Raw genomic sequence first — 25,148 nt, 5'->3', positions numbered from 1 at the left:
TCCAAGGAAGGAGAGCCCACCACCTCCTGAGGAAGCCTCCTGAGGATTACACTGAGGAATCGCTCTAATGGTCAGGAAGTTCTTCCTAATGTTGAGCCGGAAACTCTTTTGATTTAATTTCAACCCATTGGTTCTGGTCCTACCTTCCGGGGCCATAGAAAACAATTCCACACCATCCTCTATATGACAGCCCTTCAAGTACTTGAAGATGGTGATCATATCACCTCTCAGCTGCCTCCTCTTCAGGCTAAACATGCCCAGCTCCTTCAACCTTTCCTCATAGGACTTGGTCTCCAGACCCCTCTCCATCTTCGTCACCCTCCTCTGGACCCATTCCAACTTGTCTATATCCTTCTTAAAATGTGGTGCCCAAAACTGAACACAATACTCCACGTGAGGTCTTACCAGAGCAGAGTAAAGTGATACCATCACATCACATGATCTGGACACTAAACTTCTGTTGATACAGCCCAAAATTGCATTTGCTTTTTTAGCCATCGCATCACACTGTTGACTCATGTTCATTATATGATCCACTAAGACTCCTAGATCCTTTTCACACATACTATTGCTAAGACAAGTCTTCCCTAGCCTATAACCATACATTGGATTTTTCCTACCTAAATGCAGAACTTTACATTTATCCCTGTTAAAATTCATTTTATTGATTTTAGCCCAGTTTTCCAGCCTGTTAAGGTCATCCTGTATCCTGTCTCTGCCTTCTACTGTATTTGTGAGCCTCCCAATTTAGTATCATCGGCAAATTTAATAAGCATTCCCTCTATTCCTTCACCCAAATCATTGATAAAGATGTTGAACAAAACATGCCCCAGGACAGATCCCTGAGGCACCCCACTTGTCATTCCTCTCCAAGAGGATGAGGAACCATTCACAAGCAGACTTTGGATGCGATCTGTCAACCAGTTACAGATCCACCGAACAGTAACAGGATCCAAACCACATTTTAAGTGGTTTAAGTTTAAACCAGCCCTGTCCTCAGAGATGAGAAGCTACATTTCTATTAGTAAGGACTGACCCACTAACAGGACCACTGGAGAAACGCTGTTTGGCACTTTGGGGTCAGGCAGGATTTTTCTCCAGGCAAGTTTTGTTAGGGATCCTTAAGAGGGTTAGTGTTTTGTGGGTTTTTTGCCATTTTCTGGGCTTGGAGCAGGGGTTACTGGGTATGTGTGGGGGGAGGCATTTATAAATTTCCTGCATTGTGCAGGGAGTTGGACTAGATGACCCTGGAGGTCCCTTTCAACTCAGTGATTCTGATTTCCTTTTATGCCCTTTATGCTTTTCTTAGTCTTTTTGAGCCATTTTGGACTGCTGCAAGATGAGGGAGACCAGAATGCTTCTTTCTGCTGATGGCTATTCCTTCCATCAATGCAAATTACTGCTGCATTCAGCCCAATGAATAGTGGTGGCCTGCAGTCTGAATCAACAAGATCTTCTCAGCTTGTTAAAGTAGACTTTCTTCATCCTGATAGGACATTACTTTTGCCTTTCCTCTGCTCAGTAAAATCAAGAAACAGTAACTTACAGAGAACAGTAACTTAGAAAGCAGCATGCCTGATTCTAAGTTTAGCCAAACTTTAGAATACTGTCATTTTAAAAAATTCTAAAAATCTAATAACCAGGTGTGTAGATTTTTCACCTTAACACAGTTCCCTGTATGTTTTTCTGATACTTTGTGACACATTCAGATTAAAGAAACCTGAAACTGCTATTAGCAGATGAAGCTGTGGTGTGAATTGTAACTTGCCTGCTGTTGTCTATAAATTGCCAGGCATAAGCACTGACACTATTCAAATTTGATCGAATCCATTTAGCATATCTCCGTTTTTCAAATGTCAACTGTCATAAAATATTCACTAACTCTAAACAGCATTCTGAAGACTTTGGGTGCTCTGCACGTATTCTAGTCTTTTTCAAGAAATTGCTGAACATTGTTTAATTATTTCAGATGCGGGGGCGGGGGAGTTGATGGTGAACCAGTCTTTTTAAATTATGCCCTCAGACATCTTGTTCTTTTGGTTTAAAGCCCTATATGATATGCAGCCAGGGGATCTAAAGGATCACCTGCTCTCTATGAATGTGATAATCAGTTGAGCTTTTCTACAGAGGCCCTGAATGCTCCCATAATGAGGTCAGGTGGGTGCAACTAAAAACAGGGCTTTTCCAGTTGGTAGAACTGGCTAACCCTATAAGAAACAATGACCATTTGACATTTGAGGGGCAACCAACTTTATGTATTAAAGGGCCATAATTTTCTAATGGGGTAGACCCAGTTTCTGTACTTCCCACAGAAAAGAATGGCCTTTTAAAATATACAGGGGATATGAGGTGGGGAGCTATCCCACCAGCCAGTTGGGAAACAGACCTCTTCCCTTCTCTCATTCTCCTCCTGCCTTCATTTTTATTTCCTTTGGAAAAGTAAAAAAGGATATGCTTATCAGGAGTCAGCGGTTTTGGCACTTGAAAAGGTGCATGTAGGAAGAACAAAGAGCCTCATGGCACAGAGTGGTAAGCTGCAGTACTAGTCCCAGCTCTGCTCATGACCTGAGTTTGTGGGAACTGGGTTGTTAGCTGGCTCAAGATTGTTTCAGCCTTCCATCCTTCCTGGGGGTAAAATGTAGATGACTGGGGGAGGCAATGGCAAACCACTCCATAACAAAAAGTCTGCCAAGAAAACATTGTGATGTGACATCACCCTCTGGGTCAGTAATGACTCGATGCTTGCACAGGGCACTATCTTTACCTTTAGGAAGGAGAACAAGATTGCCTAGTCCCATCATTCTGTGGGCCCCATCAAGAGTGGGGTATCACAGCATTTGTAAATGACTTAGTTCTAAAACTGTGTCAGCACCCACATATTAGAACTGTGGACCTGTGGATGCTTTAATGTCAGATTAAACTTAATGTTTTTAGACTTAGTAACTGTTTTAACTAATGTATTAATCGGTTTGGGGTTAATTTAATGTTTTGTTAAATGTATTGTTATTTTGCTGTTGCTAGCCGCCCTGAGCCTGCTTGGCGGGGGAGGGCGGGATGTCTGCTTTGGTCCACAGAATGTTATGTTCATATACAGCCTCTTGGGGAGAATAATATATTGTTTTGTTCCTTTTAGAGTCAAAACATAAGGGATCTTTACTGCTCTACTTCCCGTCTCCAGAATGTCAATTCACTTTCCTTCAGCATTTCTTACCTGTATCATAAGACATTTGTTAGCTGTTAATTTTAAGCAGATGGTTCACATTCTCCCAAGCTCCTGCCTAGCTGGTGAAATGTAATGCAGTGGTCACAAACAAAGCTTCCACCATGCTTTGAAAGCACCTGGGATTGTTTTAATCATCCTCTTTACTATTTGCACATTTCTGCTAATTCCTTTGACGGCTTACAGAAAATGCTGGAGGTGATGATATATCCCAGGGAGTGACAGAAAAATGAGCCTTTCGTAAATCTAGTTTTATTTCTAAGGAATTTTATATATCCATTAATTCATGGTCTGGATTACTAACTCAATAGGTCAAGAGGTTTAATCAGATTTCTATATGCCAAGAGGAGGATGAAAATGAATAGTTTATTTCACCAGTTATCTAGTGAGGCTTAGAGTCATTGAGTTCTGTACATTACTGACTCACTTCACCATGTACCATGATTATTTGCTTGCTTCTTCCTGATATATCAATGTGAAGCTAAATAGTTTATACATTTATTTTAAATATTTTTCATTGATTTAATTTTTGAAATGTTTTAATATTCGCCACCTTGGGGATCCTGAATTGGGTACAAAGGTGGCATAGAAATATGTTCTATAAATGAGTTATAACGAGTGGTTTAGACATGGAAGCAATAGAACTGGATCATCAGTTGGTGAAGGAAGAATATCAGTACTTTCTCCCACTGGAAGTTTTTCTCAGAGGCACACTTATATTTTGTGATTTAGAATCCTACCCTGGTCTTTCCTAGAACTTTTGCAATGCAATTTGAAGGGTGTAACTTTGTTTAGGATTGCACTGTGACATACCCAGGCCTGATATGGCTCCATCTTATATATGATTTACTGCACTTCCATGAACATCCAGGCAACATCTGAGGGCAATACAAACTACAGGATTATGTGATAAGAGCTATCCCAGTGACTCTTTGGTTTGCCTTATGCTCTAACTGTGGCTTCTCCATGGTCCAAAGAACAACAGTTTACTCTACCAAATGACATAAAAACAGCAAGCTGGTTAGTTCTGACCTATTTATAATTGTTGCAATGTAGTTCTTCAAACAAACTCTGTATTGTGCTTTGTTAGCTTTAGTATAATTTTGAGTACTTTTCTTTCTGTTCAATCAGAATATCACAATCTTGCCCCACATACTCCAAGATCAAATCCATGTACTAGTGTTCTTATGATTTTACCTTGGTATGTGCTCTTTGACAATCTTCTGAGCATGCCCACATTTCACACTGAGCATGTTCAGCACTGGAGCTCATATTCAAATTACTGGCAAAGTGGTTTGATGAATTGGCTGCATAAATCCAAATTCTGATTTTTTTTTTAAATAATATGCTGGGCATACATATATGGCAACAAGAAAGTTAATCATTCTGTTGGTCATTCACAGAAATATTCAATGCAAAATATAGCATAGCAGATGTTGAGCACCTTTTTGGATACTAGTGAGTTTATAGAGGAAAAATGATAAGGCATTGTTTTATTAAATCTAGAAATGCAACAAATATTGTATCATTGCAGATCAAAGTGAGAAACAAAAATCAGAGAATGTCGTACATCACAACACTGGACCACTGGGATTTTTGCTTGATATCATATGTTTGCCATACATATGGATAAGCTAAATTTTGACAGTAGGTCACCAATTGCAATGAACTTTCCCATTTTACAATCACATGGATATGCTTTGGCACCCTTCTGTTTCATCCAGGGAGATCTCATTTTTGGTAATAAATTATATTAATGAAATTTACATTTTAATAGATAGTTCATTATTTCCCCCCATAGGTTTTATTTTCAGGAATGCCAGATGTAGCAGAAGTCTCAAGAAAATAGCAACAACCAAGTGGCTGAGTTGTTTTCAAAAGTCCAATGGCTGTATGTTTGCTTCATTCAAGAAAAGAACAGAAGAGCTGAGAATACAGCCCATAAGCATGATCTTTGATGTTATTATATGGACTGAAGGGTGGCAGGTGTGTGTCCCTCTGGAGCTTAAGCCTATAAAAACAGAGAAGAATACTTAACTCACACAGAACCCATTTTCATAAAATGAAGTTGCTGTTTTTTCATTGGCTAGGTTTTGGCCCATTAAAATTGATATTTTCTTTAAGAAAGTGAGACTCTAGTTCTAGCAAATAGCTTCATCTGAACAGCTGAGTTGGATTCAAGGAGCTCAGCATTTCAAGACTATCCTTGGCCTTGGCAAAATTTTATTTATTGCATTGTTGTTCAAGACTTTTACAGATGCCTACTTGTATTCCTTTAGCACTTGAGAATACCATCTTACAGTCCAGTTAAAATGGTAGGAATCGATTTTGGTTGATGGAAGAACATCAGTATAACAGCCTGACCCTAGGCATAGCTGTGTAGGAGACAAGAGCATGGTACTTGATGCTATACTTCCAATTCCAGTAACCCCTGAGCACCTGGATCTACTTCCCAGTGAGTTAGTTAGCAAATTCATTTGACCATTATGGTGTTGAAAAATCTATTGATGTGTATGTACCAAACACGCCTTCATTTTGTCCAATACCTAACAAGCCAGCTCTTCTTCCTTCCATTCCCCATTCCTCTTTCTCTCATGTGTTACGTGGACTGGGACCCTGCAAGCACACTTGGTTCAGTATATTTTAGGCAGCTTTAAAATAGTAGATAACGATGGTGATTATGCTCAAGTCTCAATGATTTCTATTCAGCTCAGTATTGGATTTCCACACATTCTGACCATCTGCAAGGTTCAGTTACATCAGCAAGCCACTGATTCCCTCCCCTTGAAAAACCCACTGAGTATTTTTAATTGATGCTCCCTTTCCCAAGCAGACAAAGCAGAGACTGTTCCCAGGTCTTTCTGGCTTTTCTTTCCTAGCAATCAAGAGGCCATAGCAACAAAGGAAAGGGGGAAACTCACTTGACATTGCAGGAATCCTAATTTCCTCACTGCTGCTACCTTCTCCTCCATCACTGATGGTCCTTATTTCAATGAGATAATCTTCTTCAAAGGGTATCAGCAACTCAGCTGATGTGTTGTTTGTCTCCACTATATGAGTAGCACTTTGTCGAATTTGCCTGTACAAAATCTGAATATGAAAGGAGAGAAAGGCTAACTTTATTATGATGCTGTTAACTTGAACTTGTAGACTAACATTACATACTGAGCTTTTGATGTGTTTTTGACTGTTCACTGTATTGAAGGCTCTAATAAGGTGGAAAGGAGCAATGAAAATGTTTTATATAAATAATAGATAAAATAGGTCTTCACTGTATGGTCAAGCCGCTCATGAACTAATACACACAAACTGCTCCATTTGATTACAAGCATTATTTATGGAGATGTACCCTCAGTAGGTTGGTTGTATAAGCCCCTGTTATTAACATTCTGGCAGATTAAGCATAAAGTATAAAACTGCAGCACTACTCAGTATACGGGTTTGGCTCCCATACCTTTGTTCAATGTACTCTTCTCCCTGAGTGCTGTAGAGCAGGGGTCCCCAACCCCCAGGCCGCAGACCAGTACCGGTCCATGGCCTGTTAGCTACCAGGCCACACAGTGAAAGGGAGAGCAGCAGCAGCAAGACATGTGATGCATATCAGGATTTTTTCTTTCCTTCATACATCTGCCTTTGCTCCAGCTCACTTCCCATCTTCCCTGAGCCAGAAACCGTGAGAGAAAAGGAGGGGTGGGGCTGGGCTGGCTGGGCTCTGCCCCCTTTTGGCTGTTCTCCCTTGCTCACTTCCTCAATGCACCGACCGGGTGCTGAAGTTGGAGGCAGTGGGCAAAACAAATTCTGACATGGAGATCTGGTCCAGCATGGTGGGGAGGGAGGGAAGGAAGGTGGGGAGGGATGGGAGAGTGGTGGCATAACTTTCAGGAATAGAATCAAGGGCACCAAACAACTGGCCACTTGACTATATTTGTTTTCTGTGTATTTTTAAAAGCTGCAGATGTCCCTTTTGCTCTTCAAATTAGAATGACTGGCAAATTTCCCCCTCACTCATATCAGTTTTTTATCCAGTCTTTCCCAGAAAAATCTTACAAATAAGTCCAGTGTGTCCTGCAGGTGTTCTGACAAAGCCCAGAACACACACACACAGAACCATAACTGTCAAGCCCTTCCCATTAACCCCTCCCCGCTCAATAAAAACCCCACTCTTATCAAGAGGCAGGGATAATTGGTAGCAGGGGGGATTTGTTTTTAAGATATAAAAAGTTTGGAAAGGTTACTTTATTAATTTTTACCTCTAAGTTAAACACAAATCCACCAGACAGGGATGGGGACCACGAGCTTCTCCTTAACTTGAAACAAATGTTCCTGAACATTGGTCAGAAGAGTCATTTCTGATAGTGACCATGGGATTGGAATACAGTTCTCTTGAGTGAACACTCATATATAACTATGAGCTAGGGAAAAGCTAACAAGATGCCCTTTTTGCTGAGAAGGGAAAAGTAGAAATAGCAGGAATGGCTAAAGTTACTATGAACTCTTTTATGAGCCACCACAAACTGGTAGACGTTTGGGGCAAGTTCATAATAAGGAAAAGACTTTCTGAACAACTGCAAATTCAAATGCATCCTATTACTGAGAATTCTTATTTGAATGATCTCTGTAACATGATTAGAAATGGATGAAAGGCAGCAAAATTTCATCTGGGGATTTGGAGTCTCCCAGATGTTATACGGTGTATGACCTTTAGGTTTTTTGAGGAAATGGAGGCAGATTCTTAGTATTTCTTCTGTCCTCATTACAGCTTCACAGAGAAAAACCTACAATGATATGAAAGTGGTTAACATGATAAGGAGATGGGGCAGATTCTCCATCTATGATGCTCCCCAGGTTTTTTGGCTCAGATTGTGCACAGGAGTAACAAGAATTAAGAGATGTCATCCCATTCTGATGCCCCCACTCTAATTTAAGAAATTGTTTAAGAGAACTCAGCAGCCAAAAGCCTTTTATATGATAGAGAGGAAAATCATTTATTTTCCCCAAAGGAAACTGCAAATACTTAGCCCCTTTGTGATCAAGACCTGCAAGCATAGCTCTTTGAGCAATATTTGCCTTTTTAACATAATAATTTGTGAAAACATTATCCACATAATGCTCATCAAGAAATTTACGTTTACCGCTAATGCTTGGTGTGGAGACAGATTTATGCATTGACAAAGTTACTTATCTGGGTTCTCTAGGATATCAAACAGTCCACTTTTATTATCCAACCATCCAACATTCTTCATGCACTGAACATCTCTACAGTCCACTTAGTGAACAAATCACACAGGAATTACAACAGGAATGTGTGATTGTCATTCAGATCAGAGTAAGAACTTCAAACACAATCTTACCCACACGCCATTCACTATGACTCTCTGTCACTTGTCACATACTTACTTTGTAGCCAAGCACTTCAGATTCATTTTCCATTGTTTTCACATTTTCCCAGTTCAAGCATATCTTTGAATCTGATAATTTCCATGCAATGTTGGCAGGGCGTTGGCTTGGTGCTTTAATAAAATGCAAGAACAACATGCATATGATTTTTTTTTTGCAGAATTTGAATATTTGTTTATGTGTGTGTGTGTGAGAAAGAGAGATTGTGTGTGTGTGTACGTGAGACGGAGATTGTTTATATAGTTTTATCACAATTACCGTATCCTGTAAATTGAATTCTGTTCAGAATTGGAGGAAAAATCACCAGTCTGGACATCACATTTAGAAATTATATTTAATCATCTTCTAAGATGTTAGACATAGGCATAAGACATAAGATGACCACAGACATATTAGACCTCCACCAGAGACTTCCAGGGGCAGAGGGGATTTCCATTTGTAGAGCTGGACTTCTAGGCTTTCCTACTTCCACTGCAGCTCAAGATGCCCCCAAATGATGCTTCTAGGAAAGAGGGAACAGTTGGGGGCAATTGGAGGTCTGAAGTAGGAAGGGAAAACTGGTGAAAATTGCTTTGTTTGTGGAAATTCCTCTGTAGGATCCAAACCCCTCCCCACTCCCCACAGTTTTCATTATACTGATGTCCACTCATAAATCTTTGAGTTTAGGATCCCAGTTTCAAATGAACCTACTGAGTTAGATGCCATTGGAGACTAGTACTGGACCTGAAGTAGACACTTTCTCCTGGAATTTTTTATTGTAAGCATTTGTGCATATGTTTTTGTGTGTGCCTTGTGATTGTATGTATGTACATATGAAGCTACATTATAATGAATCAAGACATTGGTCCATGTGTGTGCAATCAAACCATTGGTCCATTCTCTTCTCCATGTACATATATGTGCATTGAAGCTACATTATTATGAATCAAACCACTAGTCCATCAGGGTGTTACCTACTCAGTCTGACAGTGGCTGTCTAGAATCTCAGGTCAAGGTCTTTCATCTCACATACTCCGTAACTCTTTTAACTGACGATACTGGGGACTGAACCAGATGCTCTACCACTGAGCCACAAATGATTAGTGGTTAAGTGGTTAAGTGTATGGACTCTTATCTGGGAGAACCAGGTTTGATTCCCCACTCCTCCACTTGCACCTGCTGGAATGGCCTTGGGTCAGTCATAGCTCTGGCAGAGGTTGTCCTTGAAAGGGCAGCTGCTGTGAGAGCCCTCTCCAGCCCCACCCACCTCACAGGGTGTCTGTTGTGGGGGAGGAAGGTAAAGGAGATTGTGAGCCGCTCTGAGACTCTTCGGAGTGGAGGGCGGGATATAAATCCAATATCTTCTTCATCTTCTTCTTCTTAATTATAAGGTACATATTACTAGGAAAAATCATGTAGCATTTATTATTTCTTACTGACAAATGTTCACTATTGTAACATCTGTAAATGAGCATCAATATTTAGAAGATTAAACATTTCTTATGAATAGGCTACAAAATAGTCCTTGCATGACTAGATGGCACTTCTAGCCAAACTAGAAGAGGATCACGATTTTTACAGCTTTTGCTCCAAACTGTATTTGAGGTTCCTTCAAACCTCAGGAGTAACTTTTCATGTGATGTATTGGAGCTGCAGAAGGACATGGAGGAGAGAAAGGGGGAAAAACCATTCTTTTCACAGTTCTCTAACCCCAACTCACGTAATAAAAGTGTAGAGAGTCTAATATGGAGTATAAGTAAAAGGTTACAAGATTGCTATTTTTGTGAAGCAAGCCCATTTCAGAAAAGTCACATGAGAATTGAATATATAATGTGTGTGTGTGTTTTAGACATATATAAACAGAAGAGTCTGCGAACATTCAGGTGGATAAAAGTGCACGTTCACTTGTGTATTATTTGCAAATCCTTTGATAGTGATTTTTCCACATTTATATATACAGTGTTCCCTCTCCCCACTTCTTCCTCTCACGCATTTGATTAAAAAAAGAAAGTGGTGGAATTATTCACCCACACATGTATTCTCAGTTCACTACTAATGAAGCACTAGAAATCTCAAAACAAAAGTGAAATTCACATGGTGTACTGAAAACTTGCTCAAACTTTTGAACCATTAATTTGTTCTCAGATATCACAGGCTGAGAGGTCTGTGTATATAATGAACATTCATCATTCCCACTCAAATAAGCTTCTGATTAAGTTCAGTAGAGGGTCAGCCAAGACATATATGTAGTAGTCACCCATTCCACTGAATGCTTTATTCAGAGTAAGCCCCAGTGAACAGATGTTAGTAGGATCTGAGTGGACCTGTTTAGGATCACTCCATCTCCTTAGCTCAGGCTGTCTCCTAGTTCTTTCCTGTACATTCCTTTGTGCATTTAAATCCTGATCGAAGGGATGACCACTAGTTTGATGCATACCTGACAGTTGCTACCAGCTACTGCAATCTATCACTCAGAACACAACTATGGGTTAGAAGAAAACATAAATATAATAATTATTCCTTATTTCTTAAAATATAGTAATTATTCCAATATTTTTGGGGAAAACCCAGAACATATTTCTAAATTTTGCATTAATATAAAAGCATGCAGAAGAATTTGCATAAGATGCCAATTGAATATGAAATTACATTAAAATTGTTCCTTTTTGTCCATACAAAGACTGACCACATGTTCACAGCTGGAAAGAAATAAGAAAACAACACTGTAACTAAATTTCCTTTTACCATCACAAAAGTTATATGGCACATAATCCCATTTGTTATTGCCAAATGAGTTGAAAGCTGACTGCTAAGGTATCTGCGAATCTTCTAAATGTTTTTTTAAACAACAAAATGTCCTTCAGGCCATTGACAAACTGTCCCTCAGATGTTTAGTCAACAGCCTAACTTTATGCATTACTTTCAAAATATAATCCTAAACAGAATTACACCCCTCTAAATCAATTGACGTCAATGGGTGTTTAGGTCTACAGTTAGATTACACTTATTCAACAAACTCTAAATTGTTTGCCAACACTTTCATTTCAGCATGCAATATTATTGCATCTTGACATAAGTAATGTCTATAAATAAATTTCATTTTTCCCCACTTGGTAAAATAGCACATATATTATAAATTCAAACATAGCCTAATAGAGGTGATTCTGGAATTCTGACACCTTGCACACAGTCAGTAAATATATTTCAACAAAATTTCAAAGTGCTTTCTAAATTACTCTCCATCATGATTAGCTCATATTAACACTAATTACTCTCTGTTGTGTTGGAAGAATTGTGGTGCCAATGGTTCCTATCTACACTACAGGTGGGAATGTGACATTATTAAATTGTTCTGGAATTTTTTTTTTTACACAGCATTAAAGAACTCACAGGGGTGACTCTCCCTGAAATACCTGAATTGATACTGGTAAATCATTGGCCTCAAGATATCACCACCCCATCAAAAAAAGTCTTTATTAACTCTTCTTCTTACAGCAGCCAAATCGGTTATAGCCCAGAACTGGAAAACAGATAATAATTTAACCATAGACTGTTGATTAATTAAAGACTGGGACCACCTAATTATGGATAAGATCTCTATAAGTTTAAACCAAACAAATCCATATATTTCAAATGAAAATTTCATCGCTAAATGGTCTCCAATTCCTGAAAAACTATAATCTGATCCATTATGCTGGAATTGTTAAAACAAAACAAATGTTAGATAAATTCCTTGTCTTAATAAGATCTGGTTTTACATTGTTTATATGTGCTTCTTATGAGACATGTTAGTTACAGAGAGCTGTTAAATTTTCCTATTGTACTCAGCTCACCAATTGTACTTTCATACTTAAATGCTACTTTTATTGTGTGGGGGATTTTTAAAAAAGACTATTTCATTTATTGAATGTTTTGTTGAGTTTGTTGTTCTTCCCTTTTTGTGGAGAAAAATGTATCCGTTAGAAATGTATCTGACTTCACAGCATATTTTACTCTTCCTTTGTATCTACAAAATCATATCAATAAAAATTGTCAAAAAAAGAGGTGATTTGAACTGTGACAAATACACTAATAATCAGAGACTTTGCATATATGTTACTGCATTGAGCCCACGTTGTGTGGAAAGGCAGTCTAAAATTATTCTATACAAAAAAAATATGAGCTAGGATCCTTAGAATACAGATGATACCACAAGTGAAATCCATATATTGGTATTTTGAAGGTTACGATTTTCCCACACAGATATTCATTTCTGTAGTACTCACTGAAATGTAGTAAAGTCATCTGTATGGATGGCTTTAACATGCAAATTTGAAATTCTTTATGACACTTTCCCCAAATTTATATTTTCCCCTACAATCTTGGAGAGTTGGACACAACTAACACTGCTGAAATGATCCAGAAATCAAACATCCCTGTGGAATAGTGTGTGCAACAAATGCAGCATGATAGGTGGATAGCAACGTTGTTAGTTTTCATGCTCAAGCCTGGTGAAAGATCCAAGAGAAGGCATGTTTGCATGATGATCCTCTGTTTGGAATTTCTGTTGTGGGCCCAGGGGCATGGCGAGGGTCGCAGGTGAAGAACTGAAACAGACACGGTGATTTGTGGACATAAAGCAGCCACGTTTGTTTGGGTTTTTTTAAATTGCAATGTTGGAGCATTGGCACAGCATAGGGATGGATCCAGAATTAAGTGACCCACCTGCTGTCCAATGAACCCTGCACCCCCAGCCTGCCTTCTGGGCACTGGCCATTGCATAGTTCCCTTGCCACCTGGTGTTGAGAGCCCCTGACAGCCCCTGAGCTGGGCATGCTGCTGAATTGGCTCTTCCCCAAGACTCCCTAAGGGAGAACCCTGGACAACAGTCACCACCTCCCTAGTCAAAAGGATCCATCATACGCCCAAAGCACCCAAAACTGTGACAGTCATGAAATTCACACAAGTTAAACCCATTACTACTGACTTGTAGGGGTGGATGGGAAAGCCATGGAGAACCAAGGCAGAGGCTCAAGCAGCACCAACCTAAATAGAGGAGGGGGAGGCAGGTAAGACCACTAAGTCTGCCAACTTTCCTGCCCACCTGGTGTGCATCCACATGCAGGGTGTTTGACTGATCACTCCAGAGCCCACCGCCACGATCCACAGATCACCAGATGCATGGCTGCCCTCCCTCCCTCTCTGGAGCCCAGGAGCCCACAAAAACTTCATTGGGATGAGTCCTGGCTCTATCTTCTGTTAGCAGGAATCTCTGTTCATCCAAATGAACAAGAAAGACAAATCCCAAAGGACTGAACTAAGAAAATTTGACACAAACCACTGGTTTTTAGGAATTTCTTTTGATTTCATTTTACAATATGGTAAGAATATTCCCTCATGTTACCTGTATGCCAGAGATCACACTTACTATACACCATTTTAAACTCAATAGGTGTATTAAAAATGGTAAAACAACTCTATAGCACAAGTCTCAGAAGTGATTGGCTTAAATTGGCCCTTTTTAGGAAGAGCCTAATGTACCCCCTATATCCCTCTCACCTTGATGTGTACTATGTAGAAGAGTGTTCATGAGGACTGGCATGCATTAAAAATAAATAATCACAAAACTCCCTTTACCTGTGAATTAGTAGCCACCTCTCCACACGTAACCTAAAAAGGAGAAAAAGTTAAACAAAAAAGGGCAAGGTGATTTCCCAGTTAGTTAGAAAAAACTGTTGGGGACTCACTTTTCCTCACAAACCTAGGAGGATTTTGAATGAATATAACCAAGTACGGGCTAATAAACTAATTGCCAATTCCTGTGGAATATCAAGATGTCTTCACAGAAAACTGTAATGATGCACTGTGAAGAAAGACCTTTCAAACATTTATGATGATGTTTAAGTAAAGTGGAAAACTGAAGTTGGGATCATTGCAATATGAATCTTAGTTTTCTCTACTGGGATTCTTAAGATTATCTCATTTTAGATATATCACAGATTTCATGCAATTCTTTTTGGCTGCTCATATAAAATATTTAAAACATTTTAAGGACATTATGAGGTTACAGATTATACTATATTTTTGTCTGGTACTGTCTGGAAACCACTAACGTTGTACACACTGAATAAGTATATATGTAAGTGCTGTCAAGGCACAACCAATTTATGGTGATACCAGCAAGGAGTTTTCAAGGCAAGTGAGAAGCAGAGGTGGTTTGCCAGGGCATTTCTATGCAAAATCTTCCCTGGTGATCTCCAAGCCAAACACCAATTCTGCTTAACTCCCAAGATCTATCAAGATTAGGCTATGTCATGCTGCCTTCCCTCTCATGCATTGAATACCATAAAATACTTTGGCCACAGTTCAATACAAAGATGAGCTGAAGCCCTATGAAACCAGTGTAAACAGTATGATAGCCTATGAACTTACCAGTGCTATGGTAAGGAAGCAACCTTTATTCTGCAAAAAGAATATTCTGCAAAGAAAGGTCATCTACAGAAAAGTAGAAAATGTACAAGTTGTATTCCATTCTTCCTCTAAGGAGTACAGGATACATAGGGAATGCATATGATTCCCTCTTTCCCCTTTGCCTTCACAGAAAGAACACTGTGAGTTACGTTAAACTGAGGGATAGTGATGTCCTCAGTAAGTCTCATGTCTGAATGAGAATACAAACCTGGGTCTTCCTCATCTTAGTCTGAACCTATAACCACTAACCATGCAACTCTAGTTAAGGATATATATGGAGTCTGTATCATAGCCAAGCCCGTTTCTCTCCAGCTGTCTATTCTTTGTTGAAATTTCTAACATTACAATCACTTTATTCTACTGAAGATCAACTGAAATTCCAGCTGTAAATGTGATCAAGCTTTCAAAATGACAAAAGGAGTATTTCCCAAATTGTTTGTTTACACATTCCAATAAAAAAACATTACTCCTGTTCCTAGATTAATGTCATGATGTGCAACAATAGAGATTTTGCAGTAGTGGTATGTAAACCTACATTTGAACAGTACCACTATACGTAGCATAACTGTAACTGTTTACACTATTCAGTTAGAGTCCCCATTGATCCAAGCCTAGAAAGGCTAAATTAACATTTGAAATTATATTAGCATTTGAAGTAAAAAGCACCCTGGGAAGGAGGGGAGCTTTTGTCTGATCAGCTCCCTTTCAGCAATACCTATTGTTAATCAACCAGAGCCAGACTCACTCATCCTCCTTGTTAGTTAGCTCCCTGTGTGACTGATTTTCAGTGGGGTGCATAGGTTTGGCCTAAGCTATTTATTTAGGGCTCTTATGAGCAGACCCCAGTCTCTGTGAGGTAGCAGGCCCAGCTCCAGTGCTGAAGCATCTGCTCCAGTAACAAAGTATCTGCATCAAGGGTACAAACTGGCAAATTTAGCAGACATGTAAGTTCAGCAGCAGGGTGAGGAAGCCAGAGCATTAGTCTCTGCACATTCATAAAAGTGTAAGCACACTTTCCTCAAACAGATCTACATAAATAGGAAATTTATAAAAGGGGGGGGGGGATCAATTATGAAGGTAGAATGTCTGCAGGAGTTGGGAGCTGTCCAGTGTATTACACTGAGCACACAATGGACAGAAGTCAGTGTGTGCTCAGTGCAAGGAGTTCCTGGTTCTCAGGGAATGAGTTCACATCCTCAGGACCAAGGTCAACTGACCTGGAGAAGCAGGGACAGTCTGTTAGGCACACAGATAAGACTCTCAGGGACTTGTGTCTAACTCTGAGAATGGTAGCCCTGTCACTGTCAGGGAGCATGAGGGTGAGGAGGGCACCATGCTGAAGAAAGGGGTAATGTTCCCTCAAAAGGAACCCCTTTTACAGTTGGTGAACAAGTATCCTTTCACACCAAGGAACTATTCCTGGGCATAGAGGGAGGAGGGGTTTTGGTGATTCGATCTTTGGTATGAAGACAAATGGGTTGCAAACCCATGTACTGAGTGCATAGTGACATGCCTGCCTAGTTTGAAAGTAATGGATATTACACATGGTCTGGGTAGGCTGGTAAACAGTGCTGGGGGAGGAGCCAGTGGCCATGGTACATGTTGGAATGAACAATGTGGGGAAATGTAGTTGCATAGTCCTGGAGGAAAAATTAAGGATGCTAAGCAGGACACTCAGGGCCAGGACCTTCAAGGCAACCTTCTCAGAAGTGCTGTTTATTCCACATGCAAAGCCAGCTGGACAGGCAAAATTAGGAGTCTCGGTGCATGGATGAGACAATAGTGTATGGAGGAAGGGTTTAAGTATGTTAGGCACTGGGATGCTTTTTGGAACAAGCAGGACCTGTACAAAAGAGATAGCCCCCTCTTGTCTGGAGAAGGAACCAAGCTGCTGCTGCTTAAAATCGAAAAGGTGGCAGATTAGTTTTTAAACTAAATCCCAGGGAAAAGCTGACAGGAGATGAAATGTCTCTGGTTCAGGATGGCTCATCTCTTAAGAGATGAAGGGATAGTTGTTATTGTTCTATAGGGAAATGGATTAGGACTAGCCACCAGGGGTTGTTTTGTAGAAAAATAGGTGGTAGTGATCTTCCAGGGATTGTTATGCAGCTGGTGGGCAATGGGCAAGGTGGGAAGGAGTAGGGGAAACCCTCAGAAAGGTTCAGGATCTGTGCTCCTGTGAACTCCTACTGAATCCATGGCCTGCTAGCCACTGAGAAGATGGCAAACATTTTTGACTATCTAGAGGCCACTGGAGGAAAGTTGCAGGCCTGACGTGTCTGGGGAATTATAGATGTTTATATGCATGTTAGACGTGTCCAAGGTAAAATGGGAGAGCTAAGTTTCAAAGGAGATCATAGATAATGTGGGCATTTCAAAAACTTGCTGAGATGAGAATAATCATTGGGATACAGTGATTCCTAGATATAATAATAATATTGGAAGGATATGGAGTGAAAGGTGGAGTGGCTCTGTATGTTAGAGAGGTTATATGGCACAGTAAAATTGAGAATCTAAGAGAAATAGATTTGCTTACAGAAATGCTTTGGGTGGAAATAGTGGGCCCAAAAGCAAGTTTAACTCTGAGAGTTTGTTATAACAAACCAAATGAAAGGTTAGAGGATTATTTTAAAAACAGCTGACGGTGTCATAATAGGTGATTTTACCCACATATTGATTGGGTCAATAGATGTTTAATTTAGGAAGTGAGTTTCTAGATACTCTCAATGACTGTGCGATGGAGCAGATGGTCACATAACCTACCAGGGGAAAAATGAATCTGGTAAGGGATGGAGACATGATAGAACCAGCTGGGGACAGTGACTATAATGCTATTATGCTTAGCATTTATATAAATGGCATTTATGTAAAAAAAGAGAACCTTTTAGCATTCTTTCAGAGGGTGAATAAACACGTGGACAAGGGTGACCCAGTAGATTTCCAGAAAGCATCTGATAAAGTTTGTCATCAAAGGCTCCTAAGTAAACTTAACAGTCAAGACCTGGTAGGAGATGTAAACATGATAGCACCAGTTGAGGACAATGATCATAATGCTATTCTGTTGGGGATAGTGAACATAATGCTAGTGCATAATGCTATTAGCAGTCATGGGATAAGAGGACAAGTCCTCTTGTGGATTAAAAACTGGTTAATTAGCAGGAAACAGAGAGGGAATATAAATGGGCAGTTTTCACAGTGGAAGGTGATAAGCAGTGTCATACCACAGGGCATGGTACTATGTCCGGTGCTTTTTAACTTGCTCATTAATAATTGTAGTTGGGTGTAAATAGTGAAGTGGCTAAATTTGTGGATGACAGGGCAGTGAGAACCAGGGAGGACTGTGAGGTGCTCCAGAAGGATCTGTCAAGGCAAGGCAAGTGGGCATCAACATGGCAAATGAGGTTCAAATGTGGACAAGTGTAGAGTAATGCCAATTGGAGCCAAATACTCAAAATATAAATATAGGTTGATGATGTGTGAACTGGCAGTAACTGACTTGGAGAGAGATCTTGGAGTTGTGGAAAAGGAGTCGCTGAAGATGTTGATTCAGGCCGTTTTCGCACTCACGTTTTACTGGCGCCACGACCCTCCTCACGCCGGCGAATCTGCATGGATTTCGCACCAGAAGCGCCGGCGCACCCAGAAGCGCCGGCTACTTCCGTCGCTAAGCCAGCGCAAACGGAAATCGCAAAGATGCAGGAAAACGTTTGCGCTGGCTTAGCGACGGAAGTAGCCGGCGCTTCTGGGTGCGCCGGCGCTTCTGGTGCGAAATCCATGCAGATTCGCCGGCGTGAGGAGGGTCGTGGCGCCAGTAAAACGTGAGTGCGAAAACACCCTCAGTGTGCAACAGCAATAAAAATGGCAAATGCTATGCTGGGGATTATTAGGAAGGTTACTGAAAACAAACCAGTCAGTATCATAATGCTCCTGTATAAATCTATGGTGTAGACTGATCTGGAATACTGTGTACAGTTCTGGTCACCACACCTCAAAAAAAAATATTATAGCATTGGAAAAGGTGTAGAAAAGGGCAACTAAAATGTTAAAGGGGATGGAACACCTTCCCTATGAAGAAAGGTTAAAGAGGTTAGAGCTTTTTAACTTTGGAAGAAGAAGAAGACCACAGATTTATATCCTGCCCTTCTCTCTGAATCAGAGTCTCAGAGCGGCTTACAATCTCCTTTATCTCCCCCCCCCACAACAGGCGCCTTGTGAGGTAGGTGGGGCTGAGAGAGTTCTCACAGAAGCTGCCTTTTCAAGGATAACTCCTGTGAGAGCTATGGCTGACCCAAGGCTATTCCAGCAGCTGCAAGTGGAGAAGTGGGAAATCAAACCCCACTCCTCCACTTGCAGCTGTTGGAATGGCCTTGGAGAAATGGCAACTGAGTGGTGACATGATAGAGGTTTACAAAATTATGCACAGGATAAAGAAGATAGAAAGAGGCAAGGCTTTTTTTGAGCAGGACACACAGGAATGCAGTTTCGGCTGGCTTGGCATCAGGGGGTATGGCCTAATACGCACATTAATTCCTGCTGAGCGTTTTTTACAAAAAAGCCCTATGTGAAACAGTGGTGACATCATGGGGTGTGGCCTAAGATACAAATGAGTTCCTGCTGGGCTTTTTCTACCAAAAAAGCCCTGGAAAGAAGTACTTTTCTCCCTTTCTCATGATACAAGAACTTGTGAGCAATCAATGAAATTAATGAACAGTAAAATAATAAAAAAAAAGGGCAACGCCATGCTGGGAATTATTAGGAAGGGAACTGAAAACAAATTAGCCAGTATTATAATGCCTCTGTGTAAATCGATGGTGCGGTCTCCTTTGGAATACTGTGTACAATTCTGGTCACCGCACCTCAAAAAGGATATTATAGCATTGGAAAAAGTCCAGAAAAGGGCAACTAGAATAATTAAAGGTTTGGAACACTTTCCCTATGAAGAAAGGTTAAAACGCTTGGGGCTCTTTAGCTTGGAGAAACGTCGACTGCAGGGTAACATGATAGAGGTTTACAAGATTATGCACGGGATGGAGAAAGTAGAGAAAGAAGTACTTTTCTCCCTTTCTCACAATACAAGAACTTGTGGGCATTCAATGAAATTGCTGAGCAGTCAGGTTAAAACGGATAAAAGGAAGTACTTCTTCACCCAAAGGGTGATTAACATATGGAATTCACTGCCACAGGAAGTGGTGGTGGCTACAAGCATAGTCAGCTTCAAGAGGGGGTTAGATAAAAATATGGAGCAGAGGTCCATCAGTGGCTATTAGCCACAGTGCATGTGTGTGTGTGTTTGTGTGTGTGTGTGTGTGTATATATATATATATATATATATATATATATATATATATATATATATATATATATATATATATATAGGCCACTGTGTAACACAGAGTGTTGGACTGGATGGGCCACTGGCCTGATCCAACATGGCTTCTCTTACGTTCTCATGTTCTTAATACAATTCATCAATTAATTTTTAAATCTTTCAGCACCTACAATTTCTCAGAAAGATGGCACAGAATAGACAGGATAAGGATACAGTCCATGATGACAACTCATTGCTTATCCTTGACTATATGGCTGTTGGAATATCTCTGCCTTACAGGCCCTGCAGAACTGTTCCAAATCTCACAGAGCCCTGCTCTCATTTGATAGAGAGTTCCACCAGGTTGGTTCTAGGGCTGAAAAAGCCCTGGCTCTGGTCAAGGGTAGCTGGATAGCTTTCAGGCCAGGGATCACCAACAAGTTGGAATCAGCTGAGCATAACAGTCTTTGGGGGACATATCAGGAGACCTCCTTGGAAATTTACCTTCTTTGAATTGCAGCTACTAGACCTCTGATGCTGTTGGGATTACTTGCAACAATCTGTGAAGGATCTGCAAGCCTGAGGCACTCTGATCCAGGATAGGATTCCAAGCAGACATAGTGGAACCAGCATGGCAGATGGACTAAGCCTCCACCCAACCCAAGAGTTCTTGGACCATGTTTGTGCTTGGCTACCTATACTGTTGGAAGATGAAGGTACTGCCTTAATAGTGCAGACGTTTAGAGATTGGATCCATAATCATGAAAAACACTCATCTGGTTTTCTTTTCAATTTTTTTTTTTGCATGATTTAGTTCTAGGAGGTGGGTGATGTAAGGTTTTGGGTTTTTTTTTACAGAGGTGGGTGCCTGTGGGCATATGGAGGGGGGAGTTGTTTGCTTAGCAACTTTGAGCTGTTATCTGAAAACACTCATTTTTCATTGCCCAGGCACTGCACAGGTGCCACATACAAAGAAGTGGCAATTGCAACAGTATTCACAGCTCATCATCCAGTGCCACTGCTTGTTTTATAAATACCAGAAACCATGGCAGCACACTATGTGTAAGTAAGCAACATATGAAAAGGATAAAAGTAGCTACCCACAGATTTACCTTCTGTACCAAACTTTTTGGAACTGAAACAAAAATCATCTCCAGATTGATTATGTATAGTGCAGGAGATTTCTCATCTTATCTTTAGATCTATGCAAATAGTGGGAGGGACATGTGATAGAGAGAAGAGTGGCACATAAGATGATGTTTTTGTGCATAATTTAACAAGCTGCTGTTGTAACTTGCTGTGAGTCTGGCACACTTGTGCCTTTTGGTCATTTTTAAAAAATACTCACGTGATTTTTTTGTAGTGACATTGACTGGCACACTGGATGGTCCAGTCCCAGCTGTGTTGTAAGCCCTCACTGTGGCAAAATATATTGTATTGGCTTTGAGGCCAGTAATATTCCTTGATGTTACGTTGCCACTGACTCTGACTTTGCCAGTTGTAGAATCCTTGGCATCATCTATCCAGTATAAGACCTAAGGGAAAGAGCAAAGGCAGTTCATTGGTTTCTTCCAATTACAGTCTTGATTGGGAAGAAGACAAGCTGACAATGAAGGCTTCAAGAGCTTTGGCTGATTTCTAATTGAAGTTGTCAGGATTGAAAAGTAAGCATGAATATTTATAGTTTTTGTTGTATCCTGAATACAAACTAGAAAAAAATTACAAATCCTTTCTCTTTATAGATATCCAAAGATAAAGCATAGATAATCAGAGTAACATTTAAAAGTTTGTCTACTTCTGTAAATTAATAGGGTCTTCCCTTCTGGGTTGGAAAATTGTGGGGTGGGCCCTGGGAAGAGGCATTTAGAGAGGGGAGGGACTTCAGTGCCATAAAGTCCACCCTCCAAAGCAACCATTTTCTCCAGGGGAACTGATTTCTGCAGCCTGGAGAAATGTTATAATTCCAGATCTCCAGGCTCCACCTGGAGGCCGGCAATTCTGAAGCAAGAGGAAAAAATTTAAAAAATGGAAGATGTTTCCTAGAGATGTCTTAATTCTTCTTGTCCATACAATGAAGTAACAATTGATACAGATGCTACTTAGAACTGTAACAATCTTTGATGTGAATAAGCATGTGCTTTGTAAACCATATAGGCCTACTATTTTTTTAAGTATGCTGAGAACCATACCATTGTAAATATTTTTGTGATACTTGAGCATTGTTTCTTCTTTCTGTGCATTGTCAATACAGGCAACTGTTGCTTAAGCAGAAACTCTGACCAGTGCTTGGAGGCAGTTTTGTGGAGGATGTGGGCTAATAAACTGAAGCTTAATAAGTGCTACTGGTGAGTGGAAGTTCTGACCTGAGATTTTTAATGTGTCACCTGTTCTAGATGGGGTTTCACTCCCCTTGAAAAATTAGGTCTGTAGTCTGGAGGTGTTCTTGGACCTAGGGCTACTTCCTGGATAGCAGGTAGCAGCTTATATCATTCCTGATTGACTGGGATGACTATAGGGCTGCCAATTCCCCTGCGGGCTTCGGTGGGGTGTGTTTTTGCACACGTGCAGTGCATGCGGCACAATGACGTCACTCAGAAGTGATATCATCATGCCTGCAATGTCATGCATTGGACACTCTAGGAATGTCTCAGAAAACTCGATTGTTTTCCTGTACACTCTAGCAATTTGGTTTTCTCGAATGCTCCCAAATTACAAGAGCATCCGGGAAAACCATAGAGATTTCCCAGATGCTCCTAGGTGGTCAGCGTGTGACATCATTGGTGTGATGGTCACTTCCAAGTGACATCATAGCGCTGGCGACATTGGGGGGGAATCCCCCCACCAGCCCAATGTGGGCTGGTGGGTTGGGAACCTCCAGGGCAGGAGAACTCCCGCCCATCCCGGAAACTTGGTAGCCCTAGATGACTATGACCAGTCTAAGAACATAAGAGAAGCCATGTTAGATCAGGCCAATGGCCCATCAAGTCCAACACTCTGTGTCACACAGTGGCAATTTTTATATATATATATATATATATATATATATATATATATATATATATATATATATATATATATATATATATATAAAATATATACACAGTGTGTATAGATATATATACACACACTGTGGCTAATAGCCACTGATGGACCTCTGCTCCATATTTTTATCTATATATTTTATATTTTTATCTAAACCCCTCTTGAAGGTGGCTATGCTTGTGGCTGCCACCACCTCCTATGGCAGGGAATTCCACATGTTAATCACCCTTTGGGTGAAGAAGTACTTCCTTTTATCCGTTTTAACCTGTCTGCTCAACAATTTAATCGAATGCCGACGAGTTCTTGTATTGTGAGAAAGGGAGAAAAGTACTTCTTTCTCTACTTTCTCCATCCCATGCATTATCTTGTAAACCTCTATCATGTGATTCCGCAGTCGACGTTTCTCCAAGCTAAAGAGTCCCAAGCGTTTCAACCTTTCTTCATAGGGAAAGTGTTCCAGCCCTTTAATCATTCTAGTTGCCCTTTTCTGGACTTTTTCCAATGCTATAATATTCTTTTTGAGGTGCGGCGACCAGAACTGCACACAGTTCTCCTAATGAGACCGCACCATCAATTTATACGGGGCATTATGATACTGTCTGATTTGTTTTCAATTCCCTTCCTAATAATTCCCAGCATGGCTTTGGCCTTTTTTATTGCAAACGCACACTGTCTTGACATTTTCAGTGAGTTATCTACCACGACCCCAAGATCTCTCTCTTGGTCAGTCACTGCCAGTTCACACCCCATCAACTTGTATTTGTAGCTGGGATTCTTGGCCCCAATGTGCATTACTTTGCACTTGGCCACATTGAACCGCATCTGCCACGTTGATGCCCACTCACCCAGCCTCAACAGATCCCTTTGGAGTTCCTCACAATCCTCTCTGGTTCTCACCACCCTGAACAACTGAGTGTCATCCGCAAACTTGGCCACTTCACTGCTCACTCCCAACTCTAAATCATTTATGAACAAGTTAAAGAGCATGGGACCCAGTACCGAGCCCTGCGGCACCCCACTGCTTACCGTCCTCCACTGCGAAGACTGCCCATTTATACTCACTCTCTGCTTCCTATTACTCAGCCAGTTTTTGATCCACAAGAGGACCTGTCCTTTTACTCCATGACTCCCCAGCTTTCTAAGGAGCCTTTGATGAGGAATTTTATCAAAAGCTTTCTGGAAGTCAAGCTAAACAACATCTATTGGGTCTCCTTTGTTCACATGTTTGTTCACCCCCTCAAAGAAATGTAACAGGTTAGTGAGGTAAGATCTTCCCTTACAGAACCCATGCTGAGTCTTCCTCAATAACCCGTGTCCATCAATGTGCCTACTCATTCTGTCCTTGATAATGCTCCCTGGCTGGTTTCTTGCTTCTAATATATTTGAAGAAATTTTTATTGTTGGTCTTTATGTTTTTTGCAATATGCTCTTCATAGTCCCTTTTTGCCTGCCTGATCACAGTCTTGCATTTGATTTGCCACAGCCTGTGTTCCCTTTTACTAATCTCACTTGGACTGGTTTTCCACCACTTAAAGGAGTCCTTCTTACCTTTTACAGCTTCCATTACTTTGTTTGTTAGCCATGCAGGCCTTTTCTTATGCCTGTTTGCGCCTTTCCTAAGCCATAGAGATTTCTTATTCTGCAGGTAGATAGTGGAGCTATGGCTAGTCTCATAGACTAATCAGTAAATCCAAATTAGAATACAATGAAATCTCATTTAAGTGAATTGCCTAATGAAAAAAAGTCCAGATA

General features: G+C 40.5%; 1 protein-coding gene across 3 annotated transcripts in view; it reads right to left on the bottom strand.

Moving 5' to 3' along the window:
* Nucleotides 1-5,008: 5,008 nt before the first annotated feature.
* The window catches only part of LOC132572475 (contactin-6-like), a 421,055-nt gene continuing 400,915 nt past the window's right edge, over nt 5,009-25,148 (bottom strand). For 2 of the 3 annotated variants that reach the window (XM_060239567.1, XM_060239568.1), the window contains 4 exons: nt 21,703-21,889; nt 8,618-8,730; nt 6,142-6,310; nt 5,009-5,231 (listed from right to left, as the gene is read on the bottom strand). In XM_060239567.1, the coding sequence (XP_060095550.1) occupies nt 5,095-5,231; nt 6,142-6,310; nt 8,618-8,730; nt 21,703-21,889 (606 nt within the window). In that variant the 3' untranslated portion in view covers nt 5,009-5,094. Of the gene's footprint in view, nt 5,232-6,141; nt 6,311-8,617; nt 8,731-14,212; nt 14,246-21,702; nt 21,890-25,148 lie in introns of those variants that run through there. The other variant, XM_060239569.1, reaches the window with a different exon arrangement.

The sequence above is a fragment of the Heteronotia binoei genome, chromosome 5 (genome assembly GCF_032191835.1).
Source record: "Heteronotia binoei isolate CCM8104 ecotype False Entrance Well chromosome 5, APGP_CSIRO_Hbin_v1, whole genome shotgun sequence".
In the NCBI taxonomy this organism is placed as follows: domain Eukaryota; kingdom Metazoa; phylum Chordata; class Lepidosauria; order Squamata; family Gekkonidae; genus Heteronotia; species Heteronotia binoei.
The sequence above is the reverse complement of the archived record's forward strand: the minus strand, read 5'-3'. Positions and strand labels throughout refer to the sequence as shown.